General features: G+C 59.7%; 5 protein-coding genes across 7 annotated transcripts; 3 read left to right on the top strand and 2 right to left on the bottom strand.

Moving 5' to 3' along the window:
- Positions 1-1402: 1402 nt before the first annotated feature.
- RPS28 (ribosomal protein S28) lies at positions 1403-2082 on the bottom strand. The gene is made up of 3 exons (XM_056335370.1): positions 1953-2082; positions 1828-1875; positions 1403-1725 (listed from the first exon to the last, which is right to left on the bottom strand). Exons 1-3 carry the CDS (start codon positions 1989-1991, stop codon positions 1603-1605), a joined length of 210 nt encoding a protein of 69 aa, XP_056191345.1. The 5' UTR covers positions 1992-2082; the 3' UTR covers positions 1403-1602.
- On the top strand, positions 2057-3118 carry NDUFA7 (NADH:ubiquinone oxidoreductase subunit A7). The gene is made up of 4 exons (XM_056335368.1): positions 2057-2176; positions 2286-2335; positions 2427-2576; positions 2862-3118. The coding sequence occupies exons 1-4, from the start codon at positions 2126-2128 to the stop codon at positions 2956-2958; spliced, it is 348 nt and encodes a 115-aa protein (XP_056191343.1). The 5' UTR covers positions 2057-2125; the 3' UTR covers positions 2959-3118.
- An 820-nt stretch (positions 3119-3938) lies between these two features.
- CD320 (CD320 molecule) lies at positions 3939-8443 on the top strand. Of its 2 annotated transcripts, XM_056335366.1 has the most exons (5): positions 3948-4154; positions 4446-4655; positions 5270-5341; positions 5657-5804; positions 6223-8443. In XM_056335366.1, the coding sequence occupies exons 1-5, from the start codon at positions 4046-4048 to the stop codon at positions 6254-6256; spliced, it is 573 nt and encodes a 190-aa protein (XP_056191341.1). In that variant the 5' UTR covers positions 3948-4045; the 3' UTR covers positions 6257-8443. The 2 variants fall into 2 exon arrangements, with proteins under 2 accessions (XP_056191342.1, XP_056191341.1); XM_056335367.1 differs by lacking the exon at positions 5657-5804 and having other exon boundaries at positions 3939-4154.
- A 1617-nt stretch (positions 8444-10060) lies between these two features.
- Positions 10061-13854, top strand: LOC130147736 (potassium voltage-gated channel subfamily V member 2-like). 2 transcript variants are annotated; one of them, XM_056335348.1, is made up of 2 exons: positions 10061-11560; positions 12915-13854. In XM_056335348.1, the coding sequence occupies exons 1-2, from the start codon at positions 10305-10307 to the stop codon at positions 13066-13068; spliced, it is 1410 nt and encodes a 469-aa protein (XP_056191323.1). In that variant the 5' UTR covers positions 10061-10304; the 3' UTR covers positions 13069-13854. The 2 variants fall into 2 exon arrangements, with proteins under 2 accessions (XP_056191323.1, XP_056191322.1); XM_056335347.1 differs by having other exon boundaries at positions 10067-11555.
- A 1302-nt stretch (positions 13855-15156) lies between these two features.
- LOC130147740 (bone morphogenetic protein 2-like) lies at positions 15157-18170 on the bottom strand. Its single transcript, XM_056335357.1, has 5 exons — positions 17816-18170; positions 17567-17703; positions 16615-16737; positions 16005-16203; positions 15157-15563 (listed from the first exon to the last, which is right to left on the bottom strand). Exons 1-5 carry the CDS (start codon positions 18075-18077, stop codon positions 15157-15159), a joined length of 1128 nt encoding a protein of 375 aa, XP_056191332.1. The 5' UTR covers positions 18078-18170.
- Between the last annotated feature and the right edge of the window lie 667 nt (positions 18171-18837).

Here is an 18837-nt window from a genome sequence, read left to right as displayed (position 1 = left end):
CACCCTGGTATTAAGATACTCTGATATTAAGCTGCATTATTAAAGGGCAATCATCAGACAGAGTGGGGATGGAACATCACCTCCCTCCTCACACAGCCAAGGGCCACGTTGACCCCACAGGGATGTCTGCAAAGGGCTACAGCTGCTCTGAGCCACCCCTGCTGCAAGTTTGCTTCTGTCTGGCCACCAACTCACCAACACTCCTGTCTTGGTCACGCAGCACAGTAAGGCCTGGCAGCTACCAGAGCTCTTTGGTCATTGCTAAAGCTGTGCAGGGAACACACAGCAACCTGAGAAGTAAATTCCAAGCAGGACTTCTTGCGCTCATTCCCTAGAGCTCTGCTGGGCCACATGAATCAGGGGAGTTCAAATTCACCCAATGCTCTGAAATAGAACCACCACCAAAGAACTAGATCAAGCAGGAACACAAGCACATACTGACAAGGGCTTTCTCCAGAGCACAAAATCCACCTCAGGCCACCCATGAGCTAAGACCTACAGGAGGGAGAAAGGAAAAACCACAAATGCTCTTTCAACACCAGCCCTAACAGCAATCCTCACTATCTGCCTAAGTTCAGTGATCCAAACATCTGTTCCAGAAGTGCTCTCCTCAGCTTTAGGATACTCAAACCCTCAATCCCACCTGCCACTGAAGGGGCTTAAGAAAGTTCAGGATACTGAAGAATGAAGAACACTGCCATCAAGACTGCAGGATCAGGAGCTACAGACCCCACTCTGTTCAAACACACCACAAACCAGTATCGTTCTATTACCAGAGGGAAAATACCAGCACTTAAAAATCAGCCCTTGAACTGTGACAGTTTCCAGGCTTATTCCTAATCCTTTCAGCTTCACTTTTACTTTATGTAGTAGCCTAAACCAATAAATCTTTCTAGCTAATTGTGTGGTGGAAGGGAAAGCTGAATAAGAAAATAAGTGAAATTGATTTACAAACTCCTGTAAGGGGAGAGAAACACACGCTCACTGTGGGTGACTGCCAAGAAAGACAGCCAGCAAGTGTATTTATAGTAGCATTTATAGAATAGCTTACTGAGGACAGAAAGACAGAAGCAGCAGGCTGCTGCTTTGCAAGCTGGTACAAAGCTTGACTTTCAACTTGCAATTAAAATCCACCTAAGTCCAGTAAGTTTGGCAGTGACTCGTTACCAGTTACATACAGTAAAATGCTTACCGGAGAAGTCAGGATTAAGGTTGCTGTAATGAAAAGTTATTTTCGTTGTAACAAGTTTATAAAAATGCAAGAGCACAGCAAGATTACACTGTAAGGCATCATGTGTAACCCCAGCAATGAGCTTTTGGGCCTCTGCTGAACGCAACAACTGGAGGTAGGTGCATAAATAGAGTGCTCGCACATTCAATAAGCGAGACCTGGGCAAGGGGCTACCAAAAAAGCTCTTTATTGCAGGAACACCACTACCACCACACTCCTCTCCATCCACGACCCACATCCAGCCTAGCGAGTGTCTGCAGGTGACTCCAAGCAAATGCTGTAAGGCTCCATCACCCGCAGCAGAGTGCCGCCCAGGCTAAGGTGACAGTGGCCAGGGGGGCCGCGGGGTGGGGGGCGGCCCCGAGAGGGGCTCAGCGCAGCCGCCGGGCCTCGCGTTCTGACTCCAGCAGGGTGAGGACGTCGCCCTCGCGCACCGGCCCCTTCACATTGCGGATGATGGAGCGGCTCGTGTCATCCATGAACTCCACACGCACCTGCGGGCCAAGACGGCGTCAGGCCGGCCCAGTGGCGCCGCTCCCCGCCCGGGCCCAGACCCAGCTAGGCCGAGGCCGAGGCCCAGGCCCAGGCCCACTCACCTGCGTGCACTGCCCCTGCGAGCCGGTCCGGCCCAGCACCTTGGTGACCTGCAAGGAGGAAGCAGAGGGTGAGCGCACGCCCCCGGTCCGCGCCCCCCCGCCCCCAGCGCCCCCCAGCCCCCTACCCTGGCCAGCTTGATGGGCTGCACGCGACTCGTGTCCATGGCGGCTCCGCGGCTCGGGAAGGGGGTGGCTCTGCCCCGAGCTGCCTTATATAGCGCCAAGTCTCGCGAGACCCAGCGTGCCCCGCGCGCTCCCGGCACCCCCCGCGGCACCCCTGTCCTTCACAGCGGCTAAGATGGCGACCGCCACTCGCCTCATCCAGCGCTTCCGCAATTTCTTGGCGGGGGTAAGGGGGGCCCCGGGCGCCGCTCTGCGATGCCTCGCGCAGTCGGGCAGTGGCCCGCGGGGGGAGCGGTGCCCGGCGCCGCCTGAGACGCTGTCGCCTTGCCTTGCAGCGGAACCTGCAGGCCAAGCTGCCGCTGCGCTACACGGAGATCTCCAAGAGGTGCCGGCGGGGCGGGCCGGGCCGCGCGTTTCGGCCTGAGCGCTGAGGCTCGCCGGCCGCCGCTGACGCTCTGGAACCGTTCTCTGTCTAGAACCCAGCCGCCGCCTCGGCTCCCGGTGGGCCCCAGCCACAAGTTCGCCGGTAACTATTACTGCAGCCGGGACGGACGCCGAGAGTCTCTGCCGCCCATCGTGGTCGTGGCGGCGCAGAAGACCCTTGCTGCGGGGGCGCAGGCTGGCAGGTGGGTCCGGCCCAGTGGGTCCCGCAGCGCTGCTGCAGCTGTTGGGGCTGAGCTGCTGCGAGCCTTGTCCGATTTATGCTAGAAGTGCAAAAGTCTTGCAATAATCAGTATTGGGTTTCCCAGGTCATCAAAGAACGCTGGGCTAAGTCTTTGCTGGAATTAACGAGGTGGCTGGAAGCTGACTTAACAAAGTGCTCTAGCTCTAACAAAACCTATGCTCCTGATTAAATCAGGCTTTCGTAGTGTTACTAAAGGCTCTTCTCTCTCTTCCTTCCTCTATCCCAGTTCAGGCTCTGCAGTGTCAGCAGCTGAGAAAAAACCAGTGACGCCAGGACCAGCGCTTAAGAGGTGGGAAATTTCAAAAGACCAGCCCTATTTGTGAGAAATAAAGCGTGATGAGGCTGGATGTGCAGGTCGCAGTTCATTATGAAGCAGCACTCTAATAGGAATGCCTGTGGTGGATTTTGCTACAGTGATGCTGTGTGGAACTTGGCCTAGTGCTGATAATGCATGACTAATAAATATATTTAGAGCTGTGGTTATCCCCTTTCCCACCCCTTTTGTCTGTTCTATTTAAATTATCCAGATTGCTACTCTAATATTGGTAATCTTTGGGTATAAGGTTTTCTTGAAGGGACAGCAACATAGTACGCATATTTGAGCTTAGGCTCAGTGGATTTGTAAGCTACAGCCGAGATACCACTTCAGGACAGAGCTGTGTGAAACACCCTAGCCATAAAGGACCTGACACTCCAATCTTGTGATGAGGCGCGAATTAAGTAGCCTGCGGCACTCTTTCTGCAATTGCCTGATATCCTGCCCAAGCTGTGCTGCTGCAGATGCTGAGCGCTGTAGTCCAGCGCCAATGACAACAGGTCACCTGGGCTCACGCTGTGATGACCTGGCAGTTGCAGTGAGCTACGCTGGTTGTTTTTCAGCGAACTGCTGGATTCTGTGCATGTTCCCTGGAGCTGTTGGGCACCGGAGGAGTGCCAGTGCGTTTACACCAGGCCTTTGCCCAGTCATCTGCCCGCCAGCAGCACTTTCAGCTCACTGCCTCAAGGGGAAGGTTTAAAAAGCCCTTAAAAACAGAAGCAGGGAGGAGCGCAGGTGGAGCTGGGCTCCAAGGCAGCCGAGGCTGAAGTGAGCTGGGGACGAGCAGGGCAGGCTGGCTCAGGGCCCTGGCTGCCTGGGGGGCGCGCCTGCCTTCCCATGGAGCCGAGGGAGGCGGTGAGGCACCTGGTGGCCCGCAGGCAGCAGGGCAGGGCCCCGCGGAGGCCCCGCGGGCAGGGCAGGGCCCCGCTACAGCGGGCGCGGGGGGGGGGGGGGGCGGGGCCTCTTCAAGGGCACGCGCCTGCGCCCCGCCTTGCCGGGCGCCCCCTTGGTGGCGGTGCTAGCCCGCGCACGCGCCCTGCCACGCGCGGCCGGCTTTATAGGGGCGGTAGGGGCGGTGGCCGCGGGCCCGCGGGATGGCGTGGAGGGCGCTGGTGCTGCCGCTGGTGCTGGTGGTGCTGCTGCTGCTGGTGCTGCTGGTGCTGCCTCCTCCGCCGGTGCTGGTGCTGCCGCCGCCGGGGAACGGTGAGCGGGGCCTCCAGGGGGCGTGCCTGCGGCCGCACTGTGTGCCTATTGGCTCCCCGCGCGCGTGCCCTTCGCTCTTATTGGCTGGTGCACTCGTACGCCCTGCGCGCGGGATCCGGCGGGCGGGGGGGGGGGCTGGCGGGCGGGGGGGGGGGGTCCGGGGTGGGGGGGGATCTCGGCGGGCGGCGGGGGGGGGGGGTCCGGGGTGGGGGGGGATCTCGGCGGGCAGCGGCCGGGGCGGGGGGTCCCGTGGCTGCCTCGCGCCCCCTGAGCGCCTGGCGCCCCCCGCAGCATCGCCGCCCGCCTGCCCCCCGGACCGTTTCCAGTGCGCGCCCGGCGCCCGGTGCTTCCCCCGGGACTGGCTGTGCGACGGGCACCCCGACTGCGAGGATGAGGGCGACGAGTGGGACTGCGCGACGGCCACCGCGGTGGAACCGAGCCCTGCGGGCGCCCGAGCGACACCCCCGTGGGGCTCGGCCGTGCCGCCCACCGGCAGTGCAGGTGCGGGGCTGGGGCAGGGGGGGGTGCGGGAGCACCGGTTGTGCTCGGGGCGGGGCGGGGGGGGGCGTGTGAGCCGGACCGAAGCCCTTCAGCGCCGTCGGCTGTAGCCCCCTGAGCCCACCGCTTGCCCTGGGTGGGGAGGCACGGACGGGGCAATGCCGCTTTGGGGGCGCCCGAACACCCCGGGACCCCCTTGGGAAGCGCCTCTCCCTCCTGAGCTGCCCCGAGGCGGGGGGACACTCCGGGTCCCTACGGGCACAGATGGTCCTGGGGGCCATCTGTGCTCGCTGCCCTTCCACCGACCCCACCAGTAAAGACAGTCCTGGAGGTGCTGCAGGGACCCCGTTGCTTTGGCCGCAGTTGGGGTATCCTGATGCCACGAGGACAGGTTGGGATGCTGCAGCTACAGTGGAAAACTTCCCAGCCTTCCCTCTTAGGCGTTTTCCAGTTTTTCCTTTGATGTGGGCTAATGGTGCCAAGGGGAGATAAGGTTGCTTACACTGAAAACTGCCGTTGGCCCTCCTGAAACTGGGAGCTCAGCCAGGTTGGGATCGGTGGATGCCAACGGTGAGGCGAGCTGGAAGCTCGATGGATTTCATGCTTTTTCCTCACAGAGGCTTCAGCTGCGCCGGGGGACTCTGTGCCAGCCAGGAGCCAAGGCTGCCTGTGGATCTTGGTTGTTGCAGGTATGGGAGACCGAGCGCTGCATCGTGGGCTTGGGATCTAAACCAAGTATCCCGATGGAATTAATTCCAGACCTGTCTCAGGAGCTGCTTTCGTTTGGGCAGGGGGGCTAAGCAAGGCCTTACACCGTAGCGTAGTCATTTATCTGGCTCGAGGGCACTGTGTCCTTGGAAAGGCTGTTATTCCCTGTGGTCTGGCACTAACACTTCCCTTCCCTCCATCCCTTAACCTCGAGGGAAGCTGCTGGTCCCAGGCTGTTGGCCGGCGGTGCTGAGCGGGTGCAGTGAGTGGTTCTCTGCATGTGCGCTCTCCTCTAGTGCTCCTCAGCATCCTGGTCGCTGCAGGTTCTATCGCTGTCTGGGGCTTCTCCAAAGCAAAAACCAGACCCGACGTCTTCAGGCTTGAAAAAACATCCAGGGAGCAGCTGGTGCCTGACAAGAGCCAGACAGGCTCATTTCCCCAAGGGTAAGTTTCTTGCATCCCCTCTGCTCTCTGGGCGTGAGGGAGAAATGCCTCCTTGCCCTGTGTTTCTAGCTTCTAGAACTTTCCCCTCTGAGCGTAGCTTTTCCCAGCTGTTCCTGTTGCTGGTCACCCACATGCTTGGGGTTTCATCCTGCCTTACCTTCCTTCCTCGCCATCAGGCACGAGTGCTCTTGCTGAACTGCAGGGATAGTTGCACAGCCTCATCTGAGAAGGTGCTGGCTTCTTCCGAAAGCGATGAGCTGGTCCCCGTCCCTCCTCTGCTGCCGAGGATGCTGAGCACTCGTGAGATACTGATGATCCGGCATGGGTGGTTTTCCCCTACTTTGCACAAACAGAAGTCGAACCAGGTTTCTGGCCAAAGCATTGTCAATAACTGGGGATTTTTCTGTTCTTGTGGCAGGGATCCTTACGACGAGGTGGGAAGATGGGGTTAGCCTGGTCTCCCTCCTGCTCACCACAGAAGCTGACTGAATTGGACATAAGCTCTCAAGTCTGGGTCGTTACACTGGAATAGCAAGAGGATACTCCCCTTGGAAACTGGTCTTAGATTGGGGGACTGCTTGGGCTCTGACCTTCCCCAGTGCTGGGAAGTCATCTCTCAGAAAGGTGGCAGAAATTTCTTCCTTGTTCTTGCCTCCAAAGGCTGTTAATGCTGATTATCACCAGTGTGGCCTTGGATGCAAAGCTTTTATTCTCCATGAAATGACAGGTGCGATTGTTTCCTCCCACTTCCAGCCAAGAGACTTTTTTTCACCTGCTCCGTTCTCCCCCCTGGATTTTGTCAGGGAATAGGCACTTCCTTATCCATTTCAGCAGGAGCTCAGTGACTCCACATGGACACATACTCCATGTTTGCGCTGGTGTTTTGGTGCCGCTCAGTCCCATGTGCTGAAAAGCATCCTGCCTGCTCTGGCTTTGCACCGCTGCCCCGAGCCAGCTGCTCAGCACGCTGCCTCCCACCAGCATCTCCATCCTCTGCAGAAGGTCTCCATCCTCTGCAGAAGGTCTCCATCCTCTGCAGAACGGCACTTTCCATCCCAGTGCTGAACTCCTAAACTGCTCTGGGGTGTTCAGCCTGGAGAAAAGGAGGGTGAGCAGAGACCTCCTTGCTCTCTGCAACCCCCTGACAAGGGGCTGTAGCGAGGTGGGGGCTGGTCTCTTCTCCCAGGTAACAAGCGACAGAACAAGAGGAAAGGGCCTCAAATTTCACCGGGGGAATTTATATGGGTTAGTAGGAAAAAATTCTTCACCAAAAGGGTTACTAAGCATTGGAACACGCTGCCCAGGGAGGTGGTGGAGTCACCATCCCTGGAGGTATTTAAAATATGTAGAGACACGGCCCTTGGGGGACATGGTTCAGTGGTGGCTTGGCAGTGCTGGGTTAATGGTTGGACTTGATGATCTTAAAGGTCTTTTCCAACCTAAACAATTCCATGTTGCTTCTCTTAACGCTGTTAGTGGTGCCTTCCTTAAAACTGTTGCGACATGAGCGGTGTCCTTCAAGGGTCTGTACTGGGACCAATGCTACTTAATATCTTCCCCAGTGGTGTGTGGAGTGGGATTGAGTGTGCCCCTAGCAAGTCTGTGGGTAACACCAGGTCTGAGTGACCACTTGATCCCCCTGAGGGAGGGGATGCCAACTGGAGGGGGGGAGCCATGGGAACTCCATGAAGTTCAATAAGGTCAAGTGCAAGGTCCTGCCTCTTGGTCAGGGTGATCCCTGGAGAAGATCCTGATCTTCTTGGAGAAGAGAAGGCTCTGGGGAGACCTCGCTGAGCCTTTTTGATATATAAAGTCGGCTTGTAAGAGAGATGGAGAGAGGCTTTTTACCAAGCCCTGTAGCAACAGGATGAGTGGCAACAATTATAAACTGAAAGAGCGTAGATTTGGATTGGACATAAGGAAGAAATGTTTTACCGTGAGGATGCCCGGAGCAGCTTGGATGCCCCGTCCCTGGAAGTGTTCAAGGCCAGGTTGGAGCAACCTGGGCTGGTGGAAGATGTCCCTGCCCACAGCAGAGGAGCTGGAGCTCGATTTTTAAAGGTCCCTTCCAACCCAAACCATTCTGTGTTTCTATGAGTTTTTGAGTGTTCAGCCTTTTTTTTTTTTGTTTTTTTTTTGTTTGGGTGGTGGGTTTTTTTGGCAGCTTGAAATAACTCATGTCTTGGATGAAATGCTGTCTGTGCATTGTGGCATGGGTAGTGCTTTCTAAACTGCGCAGTGCTGTATACACTTCAGAAGATTGCTGACAAGTGCCTCCAGTGCTGACCACGTACTTCTTGCACGAGTGTTCACTAAGTGCACAAAAGCTGGACAAAAAAGCTGGACAGCTGCTGCCTTGGCTGCTGATCTCTGTGCCTTGAAGGGGAGAACTTGCCAAGCAGACACCGGTCATCAGCCTTAGAGCAGGAGCCTTCCACTCCTGGGTAGTGCGTGTGCGCTGCTGTATCCCCCAGGAAAAACCTGTATGTTATGGTGTGGAGTCCCGAGTTATTCTGGTGCTGCTAGTTTTAGTACCAAGAGGTCATTTGCAAGAGGCTGCACGCAACCTTGCTCCTCTTTCCGTAGGGACAATTGGAGGAAGCTGTTGGTGAACACCACGGGAGAATAAAGAACTTGAAGAAGTTTCTCGATTATTTTTTATGTATTTATTTGTTTTTCTTGGATTTGTGCATTTGCTTGAATTCTGTAGTTTGGAAGCTGGGGACCGCACCACCTTCAGATTGTCACGTCCTGGGAAAGAGGACTCACGGTGGGTGGGCTGGCAGTAGGGAAGGTGGGTTCTGCTGTGCCTGCCTGGGGCTGGAGTGACTCTAGCACCCCTCGGCTGTGATAGAAAAAGTGAAATCTGGGGAGCAGAGTGAATGGAGGGGGTGGAGATGGGAGGCACAGCTGGCACCGGGGTGCTCCTGCGGAATAGATGATGGGTGGAAAGCTTCGTCAAGGACAAGGTGAAAAACTTCAGGCTGTGTGAGCTTGTTTTTCTGTATTAGAGCAAGTGGATGGAGCGGGGCACCCATTGGAGCAGCAGGGTGCCTCAGAAATCCCAGCTCAGCCCTAGACAGGGTCCCTGTGCTGTCGGGGCCATGTGGTGGAGGTCACCTCTTGCCAGTCTGTCCCACGTCATCCTCTGAGCTCAAGCTGAGCCCAGACTGGCTGCCCTGTCGCACAGGGCAGAGCCCTCATGCTGTGTGATGGGAGCAAAGCTGCTGGGCAAACTGGGCGCTGGCAGCCTCTTCCCGCTGCAAGGTCCTGTGGGTTTTGCTTTATGGATCCCCCAAGCTGGGTGTCTCAGGGTTGCAAGAAAGACATTTTTATGGATCTTGTGCCAAAACTTGGGGCCATGTTTGTGACAGCAATTTCCCTTCCTCTGTCTGGTGCCAGAAGCGGTTTTGTTTTCCTAATCCCCAGGCTCAGAGGCTTCAATTGTAGCGGAGCCTGAGCTGCTTTTCAGCCTCAGAGCAGCTTTGTGCTCTGGGTCTCTGTAGTTAATTAGATCAGTTCATGGAAATCAACGGGATGTTTTAGGTGCTCAGGTGGGGTTGTGTTCCAGGGTGAGACATCAAAGATGGGTGTGTTTAACCTTGGTTCCCCTTTTACTTGTGAATCCCCAGGATTATTGCCTCCTCTTCAATTCCAGTAGTTCAAGGGGGGCTTCTGCTGGATGCTTGCACCTCTGGAGCCCTGTTCCATGTTCCTGCCCCTGCTGTGGGGCACTGGAGCCGGTGTGGGGAGCCGGTGGCACCAGGCACCGGTACGGGAGCAGCCGGTCACGCCGGGACCCGCTCAGGCACCGCACGGAGGGTGAGGCTGTTCCTTCACCTCTTCCCTGCAAATCTGTGCTGGGGGGTTTTGAGGGACGAGCTGGGGGGTCACAGCCATTTCCCTCCTCTAGGCTGTGACAGCTGACAGGTCAGGGGCAGCTGCATTAGCGCTTGTGTGCTTAATGAAGGACCGGTGCCCAGAGCAGCATCTGCTGTGGGGGTACAAAGCTGGTACAAATCCTGCGTGTCTGCACCGTTCCGTGCCTGGCAAGGGAGGGCTTCCAGGGTTAAACCAAGGCAAGTTCACGCTCTCCTTTCAACTTGCTGTCCTGGATGCCCTCCTTGGGAACAGGGTAGCGTGTGACAAACGCTAATAAGAACAGAATAAGGAAAAAGAAAAGCGCAGAGCTGGAAATAGTCGCTTACATAAAGGGCTGGTGCTTCAATCTCATTATTGTCTTAAGGAACAGACACTTAGCTGCCTCCGACTCCTACAATGCAAAGCACAAGCTGATAAGCAATCGGCTTTGGGACCTGGCGGGTGCCACACGGCACAGTGACATGGCCAGTGCCCACTGGGCTAGCAGCTCACCACCGCTCCTCTGAGCTCCCGGTGCCCGTCCCCGCCAGCCTGCGCCCAGTGGGAGCATCCCCATGCATTGGGGGCTGCTGCCCCCCGGCCCGTAACGGGAATCGCCGCTTGGCAGGGTCGGGCACCATGAGGCAGCTGGGGATGAGGCGTGCAAGTCTGTCGGCCAGCCTGAAGATAGGGGACCGCAGGGGCTGCTGCCAGACGCCAGAGGAGGAGGAGGTCCACATCCCCTTTGCGCAGGACAGCCTGGTGAAGCAATGGAGTTCCATGCAGAACATGATGGACAGAAGCGAGGAGAAAAGCAAGACTCCTGTCCGAAGGAACAAGTACCTGCTCAACATCAACGTGGGTGGCCAGTTGTTCCAGATCGCTTGCAAGGTGGCGGCCCAGTATCCCATCACCAGGCTTGGGAAGCTGGCCCTTTATACCGACCCTACGAAGAAGATGCAGCTCTGCGATGACTACTCAGTGCAGAAGAACGAGTACTTCTTCGACAGAGATCCTTCCATTTTCCACTACATCTTCCATTTCTATTGCAGTGGGGTCCTGTGGATAATGGATGAGGTATGTCCCAGTAACTTTGTGGAGGAGACGGAGTACTGGGGGATCCATCTGAAATACTCCCAGCGCTGCTGCCGGATCCTGTTTGAGGAAAAGCAGGATGAACTCAGCGAGTACCTGAAAATACAAAAGGAGCTGGAGGCAGAGCTGGAGCCCCTGTCCTCAACGGTGCAGTTCGAAGGCAAATTTCTGGGGCGGTTTCGGAAAATGATCTGGAACCTCATTGAGGATCCATACTCTTCTGTCGCAGCCAAGATCATTGCTGTCATGTCGAGCTTCTTTGTGCTCATCTCCATCATGGGCATGACGCTGAGCACAGTGGAGGAGATGAAACACAAGACAGGGAAGATGTGGATGGAGCAGCTGGAGATGATCTGTGCCATCTTCTTCACCTCCGAATACCTCATGCGGCTCATCTCCTCCTCCAGCCTCAAGAACTTTCTGCGGGCGGCGTTTAATGCTGTAGACCTGGTGGCCATCCTGCCCTTCTACGTCCAGATCCTCTTTGAAAATTTGGATGAAGGAGACATGCTTTACCATGAGGAACTGCACAAGGTGGAGAATGTGAGCAAGCTGGGCAAAGTACTCAAGCTCATCAAGCTCATGAGAATCTTCCGCATCCTCAAGCTGGCACGCCACTCCACCGGCCTCCGAGCCTTCAGCTTCACCTTGCGCCAGTGCTACCAGCAGGTTTGCTGCCTCCTCCTCTTCATTGCCATGGGAATCTTCACCTTCTCCGCTCTCATGCACTCGGTGGAACATGATGTCCCAGGCACCGCCTTCACCAGTATCCCCTGCGCGTGGTGGTGGGCAGCGGTAAGGTGTGAGCACCTTCCCCCAGGGAAGGGGTCTGGTGGGGCTCTGTGGGCAGGGGCTGCCCTGGTGCTGGAGGGATTTGCTGTTGGTGCTGGCCGGGAGGCAGCAAAGGGCCCAGGTTTCCCACCAGCTCAGCGATGGTGGGACTCCCAGAGCCCTGCACACTCTGAGAGATCAGAGATTGCTCGGAGGTTCAAAAGCCAGTGCTGACGTGGGATGGTGGGACAGAGGTGGTGGCCTGGGAACAACCTCCAGGGCTGGGTTCGTGGCAAGGGGGATGTCACTCGTCCTGGGCTTTACCTGCTGTGGGACCCGTGGCGGGTGGATGTGGTTCAGACCCCGTGGCACGGGGACAGCCACCTGGGACACCCGCGGTGGCCTGGATGAGCTGGGGAGGCATGAGGGGGTCAGAGCTCCTGGGGCTGAGCTGGGGACCCTGGGGCCACATGTGGAACCAAGGGAACACGGTCACAGCTTGCCTCAGCCTGTGTCCTCAGAGGGGGCAGAGGGGTGGGCTGCAGCCCCTGTTTGTGGCCGTGCTCATGCCGGGAGCCGGCAGTTTGCTGAGCCAAGCGCTGTGATAAACCTGGGATGACCTCCCATGCGAGGAGCCGCTAAAGCACTGGAGAGCCAGAGGTTATGAGGGTGGTTTGATTTGTGGATAAAATGACCCCACAGGTCACTTCTGCTCTTACAATCCCCCTTGGCCACTACCGGCTGCCCACTTCAAAGTCATCCCTCCTCGAGGAAGCGCAAAATCGCTTGGCAGGATCACCAGATTGGAGTATTTGAATGTCCCCGGCTGCCCCTGCCCCTGGTCCGCGTGGCTCTGTGCAAAGCCTGAACCCCTCTGCCTCCATTCCCAAAATCCCACTCCCCTGTCTGTCATCCCAATGCGGTTCCTCTGGGCGCGTTCCTGGGCAGTGCCTCCGTTTCCATCGGAGGGAGGGTCTGGGAAGCTTCATTCCCATGGGACTGGGCAGCTTACGGCCAGGAAGCGCTGGAGCCGTGGCTCCATGGGGTCAGGAAGCTCCGGCAGACAGCCTGGCTGCTGGGAAGGGTTCAGCTCAGCTGGGTTTGGAGAGACACATGGAAGGAGGAGGGAGCTGGGGGGCTTGTCTCCAGCCTCTGCTGCTGGGGCCTCATCCAGCCCTCTCCTGGGGCTCTGTGAGCTCCGGGAGCTGAGCCCAGCCATGCAGGCAGCTGGAGCAGGGCGCAGCGCCATTCCCAGGTGGTACCTGGCTCCCCTGCAGCAGCAGGGGGAGGGGGGTCCCAGCATTGGTTTTGGGGGGGTGGTGGGGTGGTGGTGTCTGCTGGACTCGTTCTTGTGGGATTTTATCCTTTCCTGTCCTCGGCCAGGTCAGCCTCTCCACTGTGGGCTATGGAGACACGGTGCCCGACACGGTGCTTGGCAGGATGGTGGCGTTTGGCTGCATCTCCTTTGGCATCATCCTCAACGGCATGCCCATCTCCATCCTCTTCAACAAGTTTTCGGACTACTACGCCAAGCTGAAGGCCCACGAAAACGAGACCAGCCACTCACTGAAGATCTCCAGGAGGATCCGCTTGAAGGAGCGAGCCCTGCGCAAGCTGTCCGAGTGCTGCAGAGCCGACCCCCGCTGTCATCACTGATCCCCCCCCCCAGACACCCCCTCCATCCCGCTCTGCCCCCCCCTCCGGCAGGTCCTGTCCCCTGGGGAAGCCCCGTGATGTGGGGAGCGAGCAGCAAGTCACAGCAGCAGCTGCGGGGGCTCTGCTGCTGTTTGGGGGGGGGTGGGTGGAATGTGACGGTGACAGTGCTGTGACCCTGCGTGCTGACCCCCATGTCCCACCGAGCCATCGGTAAAGTACTGGCCACGTGGGCGGCCAAGGTGGCATCTGCCCAGCCTGGGCTGGGCTGTGGGCACCCGGAGGATGCAGGGTGACCTGTGGGATGCATGGGGTGAGCCATCACCTCCCTGAGGATGGCAGAAGGGGACACCCACGGTGAGGCAGGAGCTGCTCTGCTCCCTCAGTGAGACACATGCAGCCCCCTCCCCAGGTGGCAGCCCTGGACCCCTACCTGGCTGGGCAGATGTTCAGCCCAGGCTGACCGAGTTTGATGGGGGGCTTTGGGTGAAAGGCCACAAAAAAGGTGGCAGCCCCACATCCTTCCAGCTAAACCCACCACCCACGGAGCCTGGGGGGACAGTCCTGGCTCAGGGTGGGATGCGGCGGGAGCCACGGGCACCCTGCGGCCGCAGCGCCGGGAGCGGGACCACCCCCAGGAACAGGCACTCAATAAACCAGGGCAAAACCACTCGCCGTCTTGGATCGTTGGCCAGCCACTCTGTCATTCGGTAATGAATTCGGTCACCCAGCTCGTCCGTGGGGGGGTGAGGAGGGGCCGTCCCCAGGGCTCACAGCCGCCTCTCCTGCCCATCGGTGGGAGGATGGGGTCTGCGTGTTGGGTTTGGGATGGGGAGCCTGGCTCTGGCTGCTCTGGAGGAGGATCTGGGACCCCTGCATCTGCTCAGGGCGTGTGGGCTCTGCCCCACGTTCTCATTGCCGGGGCAGAAGGGAAGGATTTGCCCTCTGGGGTGACACCAGGGGGGATTCGCCCCTTCCCCTGTGTGGGAGGGGGACGGGGACCCCAGGGTGCAGGGCAGGCAGCGGTGGGGTGCTGGGTAAGCTGGTGCCTGCCAGGTAGGGTTTGGGTAGTTGCAAGGTGGGCTTGGAGAAGGAGAGCTGCTGGGGGGTCCTGGTGGCAGCCAGGGACACGGTTCAGCTGCTGCTGCTGGAAACTTGCTGCAAAGGAACAGGGCTCAGCAACGGAACCTCCCCCCCACCCCAGAGGCTGTACCCCTACCCCAGAGACTGCACCCTCCACCCCACTGTGCCCCCCCACCAGAGACTGCGTCCCCCACTCCAGAGACTGTGCCCCCCACCCGAGACTGCGCCCCCCACCCCAGAGGCTGCCCCCCCCACCCCAGAGACTGTGCCCTCCTACCCCAAAGACTGTGCCCCCCACCCCAGAGACTGCACACACACACCCCTCACTGTGCCCCCCCCCCCCCGAGACTGTACCCCCCATCCCAGAGACACCATGGCTTGGCTCGCACCACCCCTCCCTGGGCTTGCAGGCTGTTTGCTTGCCCCCGGCCACCCCCCCCAGGATCCCGGGCGGTGGTCCCACAAGCAGCCCCTCGGAAAACAGCACTTTTAATAGTTCCTCTGAATTCATTTTACAAGTCACAAAAATGCAGCAATGTACAGACATTTACAGGACACTGTACAGGCGGTTTCTGTCATATATTAGTGCTTTTGCTATATACATATAGTACAGCTTGCGGGAAGGCTCTGCGTGGGGCAGGGGACCTGCCCCCCTGCACAGGGCACCCCAAAAGGGAGCTGTGGCCCTGGGTCGATTTAGTCAGAGCTTGTCCCCTGGGCATGGTGGGGACCTGAGGCCACCCGGAGCAGAGCTGGGTACCCCCTTGCTTTGCTCGCCCTGGGCTCTTCCAGAGGGTTTTGTGGGACAGAGCCCCCCGCGGAGATGCTCTGGAGGGAGCAGGAGCATCCTCCACCACCGCGGCGTTGTCACCTTCCCGCTCCTCCTGCCTCAGTGGCAGCCACAGCTCCCGGCCACCATGTCGTCGTACTGCTTGAGCACCACGTTCTCGTCGTCATCGAAGTAGAGGAGGTTGATGGAGTAGAGCTTGTCGGGCACGCAGCAGGGGCTGCTGACGCCCTCGCTCAGCTTGAGGGCGTTGATGATGGACTGCACGGTGGCATGGTTCGTGGGCCGCATGTTCTCGCCCAGCGGGAAGGGGCAGGAGCCCTTGCAGTGGTAGGCGTTGTACCCCCGCGGCGAGATCACCCAGCCGGACCAGCCGATCTCCTCGAAGTCCACGGACAAGGGGTGCCGCTGGCAGGGCTGCAGGCGGTCCAGTGAGCGCGTGCTGCGTGGCCCCCCCGGCCTGGGCACCGACATCGCCGCGGGGAGAGCGGGAGCCTGGGGCGGTGAATCTGCTGGAATGGAGCATCTGATACTGTTACCCACTGCGCCAGCCTGGGAGGGGGGGGAATGTGGTGCAGCCCCCCCCCCCCCCGGCCACCCCTTCCCTTGGGTTCTGTCTGCAGTCGGCTGGGGCAGCAGCTTTGGGCACAGCCTGTCACCAGCCTGGGCAGAGCCACCAGGAGGTGACAACCCCACAGCTGCACTCATCAGGGCAAGCAAGACCCAGATGTGCATCCACAAGCAAGACCCAGATGTGCATCCACAAGCAAGACCCAGATGTGCATCCACAAGCCTGCACCCCCACACCAACCAAACCAGAGAGGGGACAGCCCCTCTCTCTGGCTGGAGAAGGAGCTTTGGAAGGAGCCCTCGCTCAGGGAGCCCCCCAGCACCCCAGGGGCAAGGGGATGGCAGCACCGAGGGGCCTGTGCCAGCGCTGTGGGACCCACCTGGGAAGCCAGCCACGGGCAGGGATGCTCCCCGGCGCCCGTCGTCCGTGAACAGGACCAACATGGGCTTCTTGCTCTCGTGGTGGTCCCTGCCCGACGCGAACTGCAGCGGTGGGGGGTCAAGCGAGCTCCCACCCAGGCCCTGGACTGTTACCACCAACCCCTGGTTGCTGCTTTCATCTTCGGTCCAGTCGCGAACCTAGGGAACCAAACCGGCATCACCGTGGAGCCACAGGCTGGGACAGGTACCGCACCGGTGTCCCCATGGCCCCCAGAACCAGACCCCCGTGGCCATGGTCCATCTGCCAGCCGTGGGAAGGGGCCGTGCTGCTCCGGGGCTGCACACAGGGGATGCTGAGGCAGGAGCCAGCACCAGCGCTACCTGCGGAGCAGCGGGAGCAGCCCGGGGCAGGACGGAGCAGACCCCGGGGCTCTTGGCAGGTTCTGACCCCCCCTCCCAGGGGCTGTGTCCCCCCATTGCTGCAGAGACAGGAAAACGCATTGGAACCTGACAGGCTGCTGGGGGGGGAAATGGGTTAAGAAAAGCTCCGGCATGCAACCCCCCCAGGGTTCCTTCAGTGCCCCCCGAATTGGGGGAAGAGCAACTCACCGCCTGCGTGATGGCGAAGACCTCCCAGCCCGCGCCCTGCAGCGAGACCAGCCGGGCTGCCAGCAGCTTCTTCCCGCCCGGAGCATCCGGCTGGCTCTGCGCCAGCACCTGGTAGATGCTGACCTGGGGAAGGAAGCAAAGGGTGGCTGCCACCAGCGCCCTGCCACCAGTGTGTCCTGCCACCAGCGTGCCCTGCCACCAGCGTGTCCTGCCACCGGCATCCTTCCACCAGCGCCCTGCCACCAGTGTGTCCTGCCACCAATGCGTCCTGCCACCAATGCGTCCTGCCAGCAGCACCCTGCCACCAACGTGTCCTGCCACCAGCGTGTCCTGCCACCAGCATCCTTCCACCAGCGCCCTGCCACTAGTGTCCTGCCACCAGTGCCCTGCCACCAGCATGTCCTGCCACCAGCATGCCCTGCCACCAGCGTGTCCTGCCACCAGCGTGCCCTGTCACCAGCGTGCCCTGCCATCAGTGCCCTGCCACCAGTGTCCTGCCAGCAGTGTGTCCTGCCAGCAGTGCGTCCTGCCACCAGCACCCTGCCACCAGCACCCTGCCACCAGCGTGTCCTGCCACCAGCGTGTCCTGCCACCAGCATCCTGCCACCAGTGCCCTGCCACCAGCACCCTGCCACCAGTGTGTCCTGCCATCAGTGTGTCCTGCCCGAGGGGGAAAGCCCCTGGACAGGGACTGGGGAACAAGCGGTGGGAGGTGGCGGAGGTGTCACCAGGGTTTGTGCCTTGGCCAGGTCAGGGCACAGATCAGGACGGTGCCTCAGAACCTGCCACAGTTAAATCGTTGGGGATTCTCTGTGCAACACGCGACGCTGCCGGATGGATTGCACCGAGCCGTGCCGTGCCGTGCTGCAGTGGCACCCCTGGGCACAGGCTGGGGCACATCCCCCCTCCCGTCCCCGTCCCCATCCCCCTCCCGTTCCAGCCCCCTCCTCACCTGGCAGAAGTGGTGCCTCCTGGGCCCATCGGCCGCCCTCGGCCAGAGCCGGAAAAGATGCAGCTCGGCCGTCAGGATCTTCTCGTTCTTGGCCACGCTGGAGAGGGCGAAGAGGAACCGCATCTTGTCGCCGTGGGCTGGAGGGAGGGATGCGTTGAGACGTGGACTCAAACTGGGGGCAGCGCCTCTGCCAGCCATGCTCGGCCCCTTCCCACCGCCCCATCCCTGGCATCGCGCCCCCCCCGTTACCTTTATCCAAGAAGCTGCGGACCGTGTTGCCCTCCAGGATGTCAGGGTTCTTGGTGACACCGTCTGCGTTGGCGACGGTGTTAAATAGATCCACCATGTACTGGGGTGGCTGCTTGACGTGAGCCGGGGTGGGCGGAGGGTCTTCCATGCCAAAGACCTCCAGGAGCCTCTTCAGTGCCTCAGCCCGCTGGCTCGCGGCACCGGCCGGGCTCGGGCACGCCGGCTTGGCCAGGGCCAGCAGCAGCAGGATTGTCCCCAGCATGGCTCTGGTGTCCCTGCCCCAGCTCGACTCCCCCCTGCCACCCCAGCGCTGGATTTATACCTTGCTGGAAAGATGGATTGGAGGGAAAATATGCACAAGAGCAATCAGGAGGGTAAAGAATGCTAATTGCCATGCTAACAAGGTGCAAAGCTGGGCTCCTGTGCACCTGCACCAATTAGCCCCAGTACACAAGCGGGGAGCGGAGGAGGGCTCACCCCAGCCTCCCCAGGGCTGGCAGGGCACACAGGGGTCTGGGGCCACGCAGCCCCTCCACAAGGCCCTGGCTGGGCTGCGTTTGCTCTCTGTAGGAGGCTAACTGGTTTTTAATGATGGCATTAGCGGGACAAACAGGAGGACCTTTGTGTGGAGGAATGCGGCCTCTCTGAGAGCCAGGCAGGCTGGACCAGCATCCCCTCCCCATCCCTGTCCTGCTGCAGCACCTCACCCTGTCCCACGCCCTGGCCACTGCCAGGGGTGAGGAACATCAGGGGGCTTGGTGTTGTCCCCATCCAATGTCCCTGTGAAGCGTGAGTGGTGGGTGCCCAGGGACCCCTCATGCGGCAGGGGCAGCCCAGGCTGCAGGTCCCATGTCCCATGTCCCACCCATGCAGCAGGGGAGCCCAGGGTGCACGTCCCAGTCCCATGTCCCATGTCCCTCCCATGCAGCAGGGGAGCCCAGGGTGCGCATCCCAGTCCCATGTCCCACCCATGCAGCAGGGGAGCCCAGGGTGCACGTCCCAGTCCCATGTCCCATGTCCCA

This window comes from Falco biarmicus, chromosome 4 (assembly GCF_023638135.1).
Source record: "Falco biarmicus isolate bFalBia1 chromosome 4, bFalBia1.pri, whole genome shotgun sequence".
NCBI classification, from domain to species: Eukaryota; Metazoa; Chordata; class Aves; order Falconiformes; family Falconidae; genus Falco; species Falco biarmicus.
The sequence above is the reverse complement of the archived record's forward strand: the minus strand, read 5'-3'. Positions and strand labels throughout refer to the sequence as shown.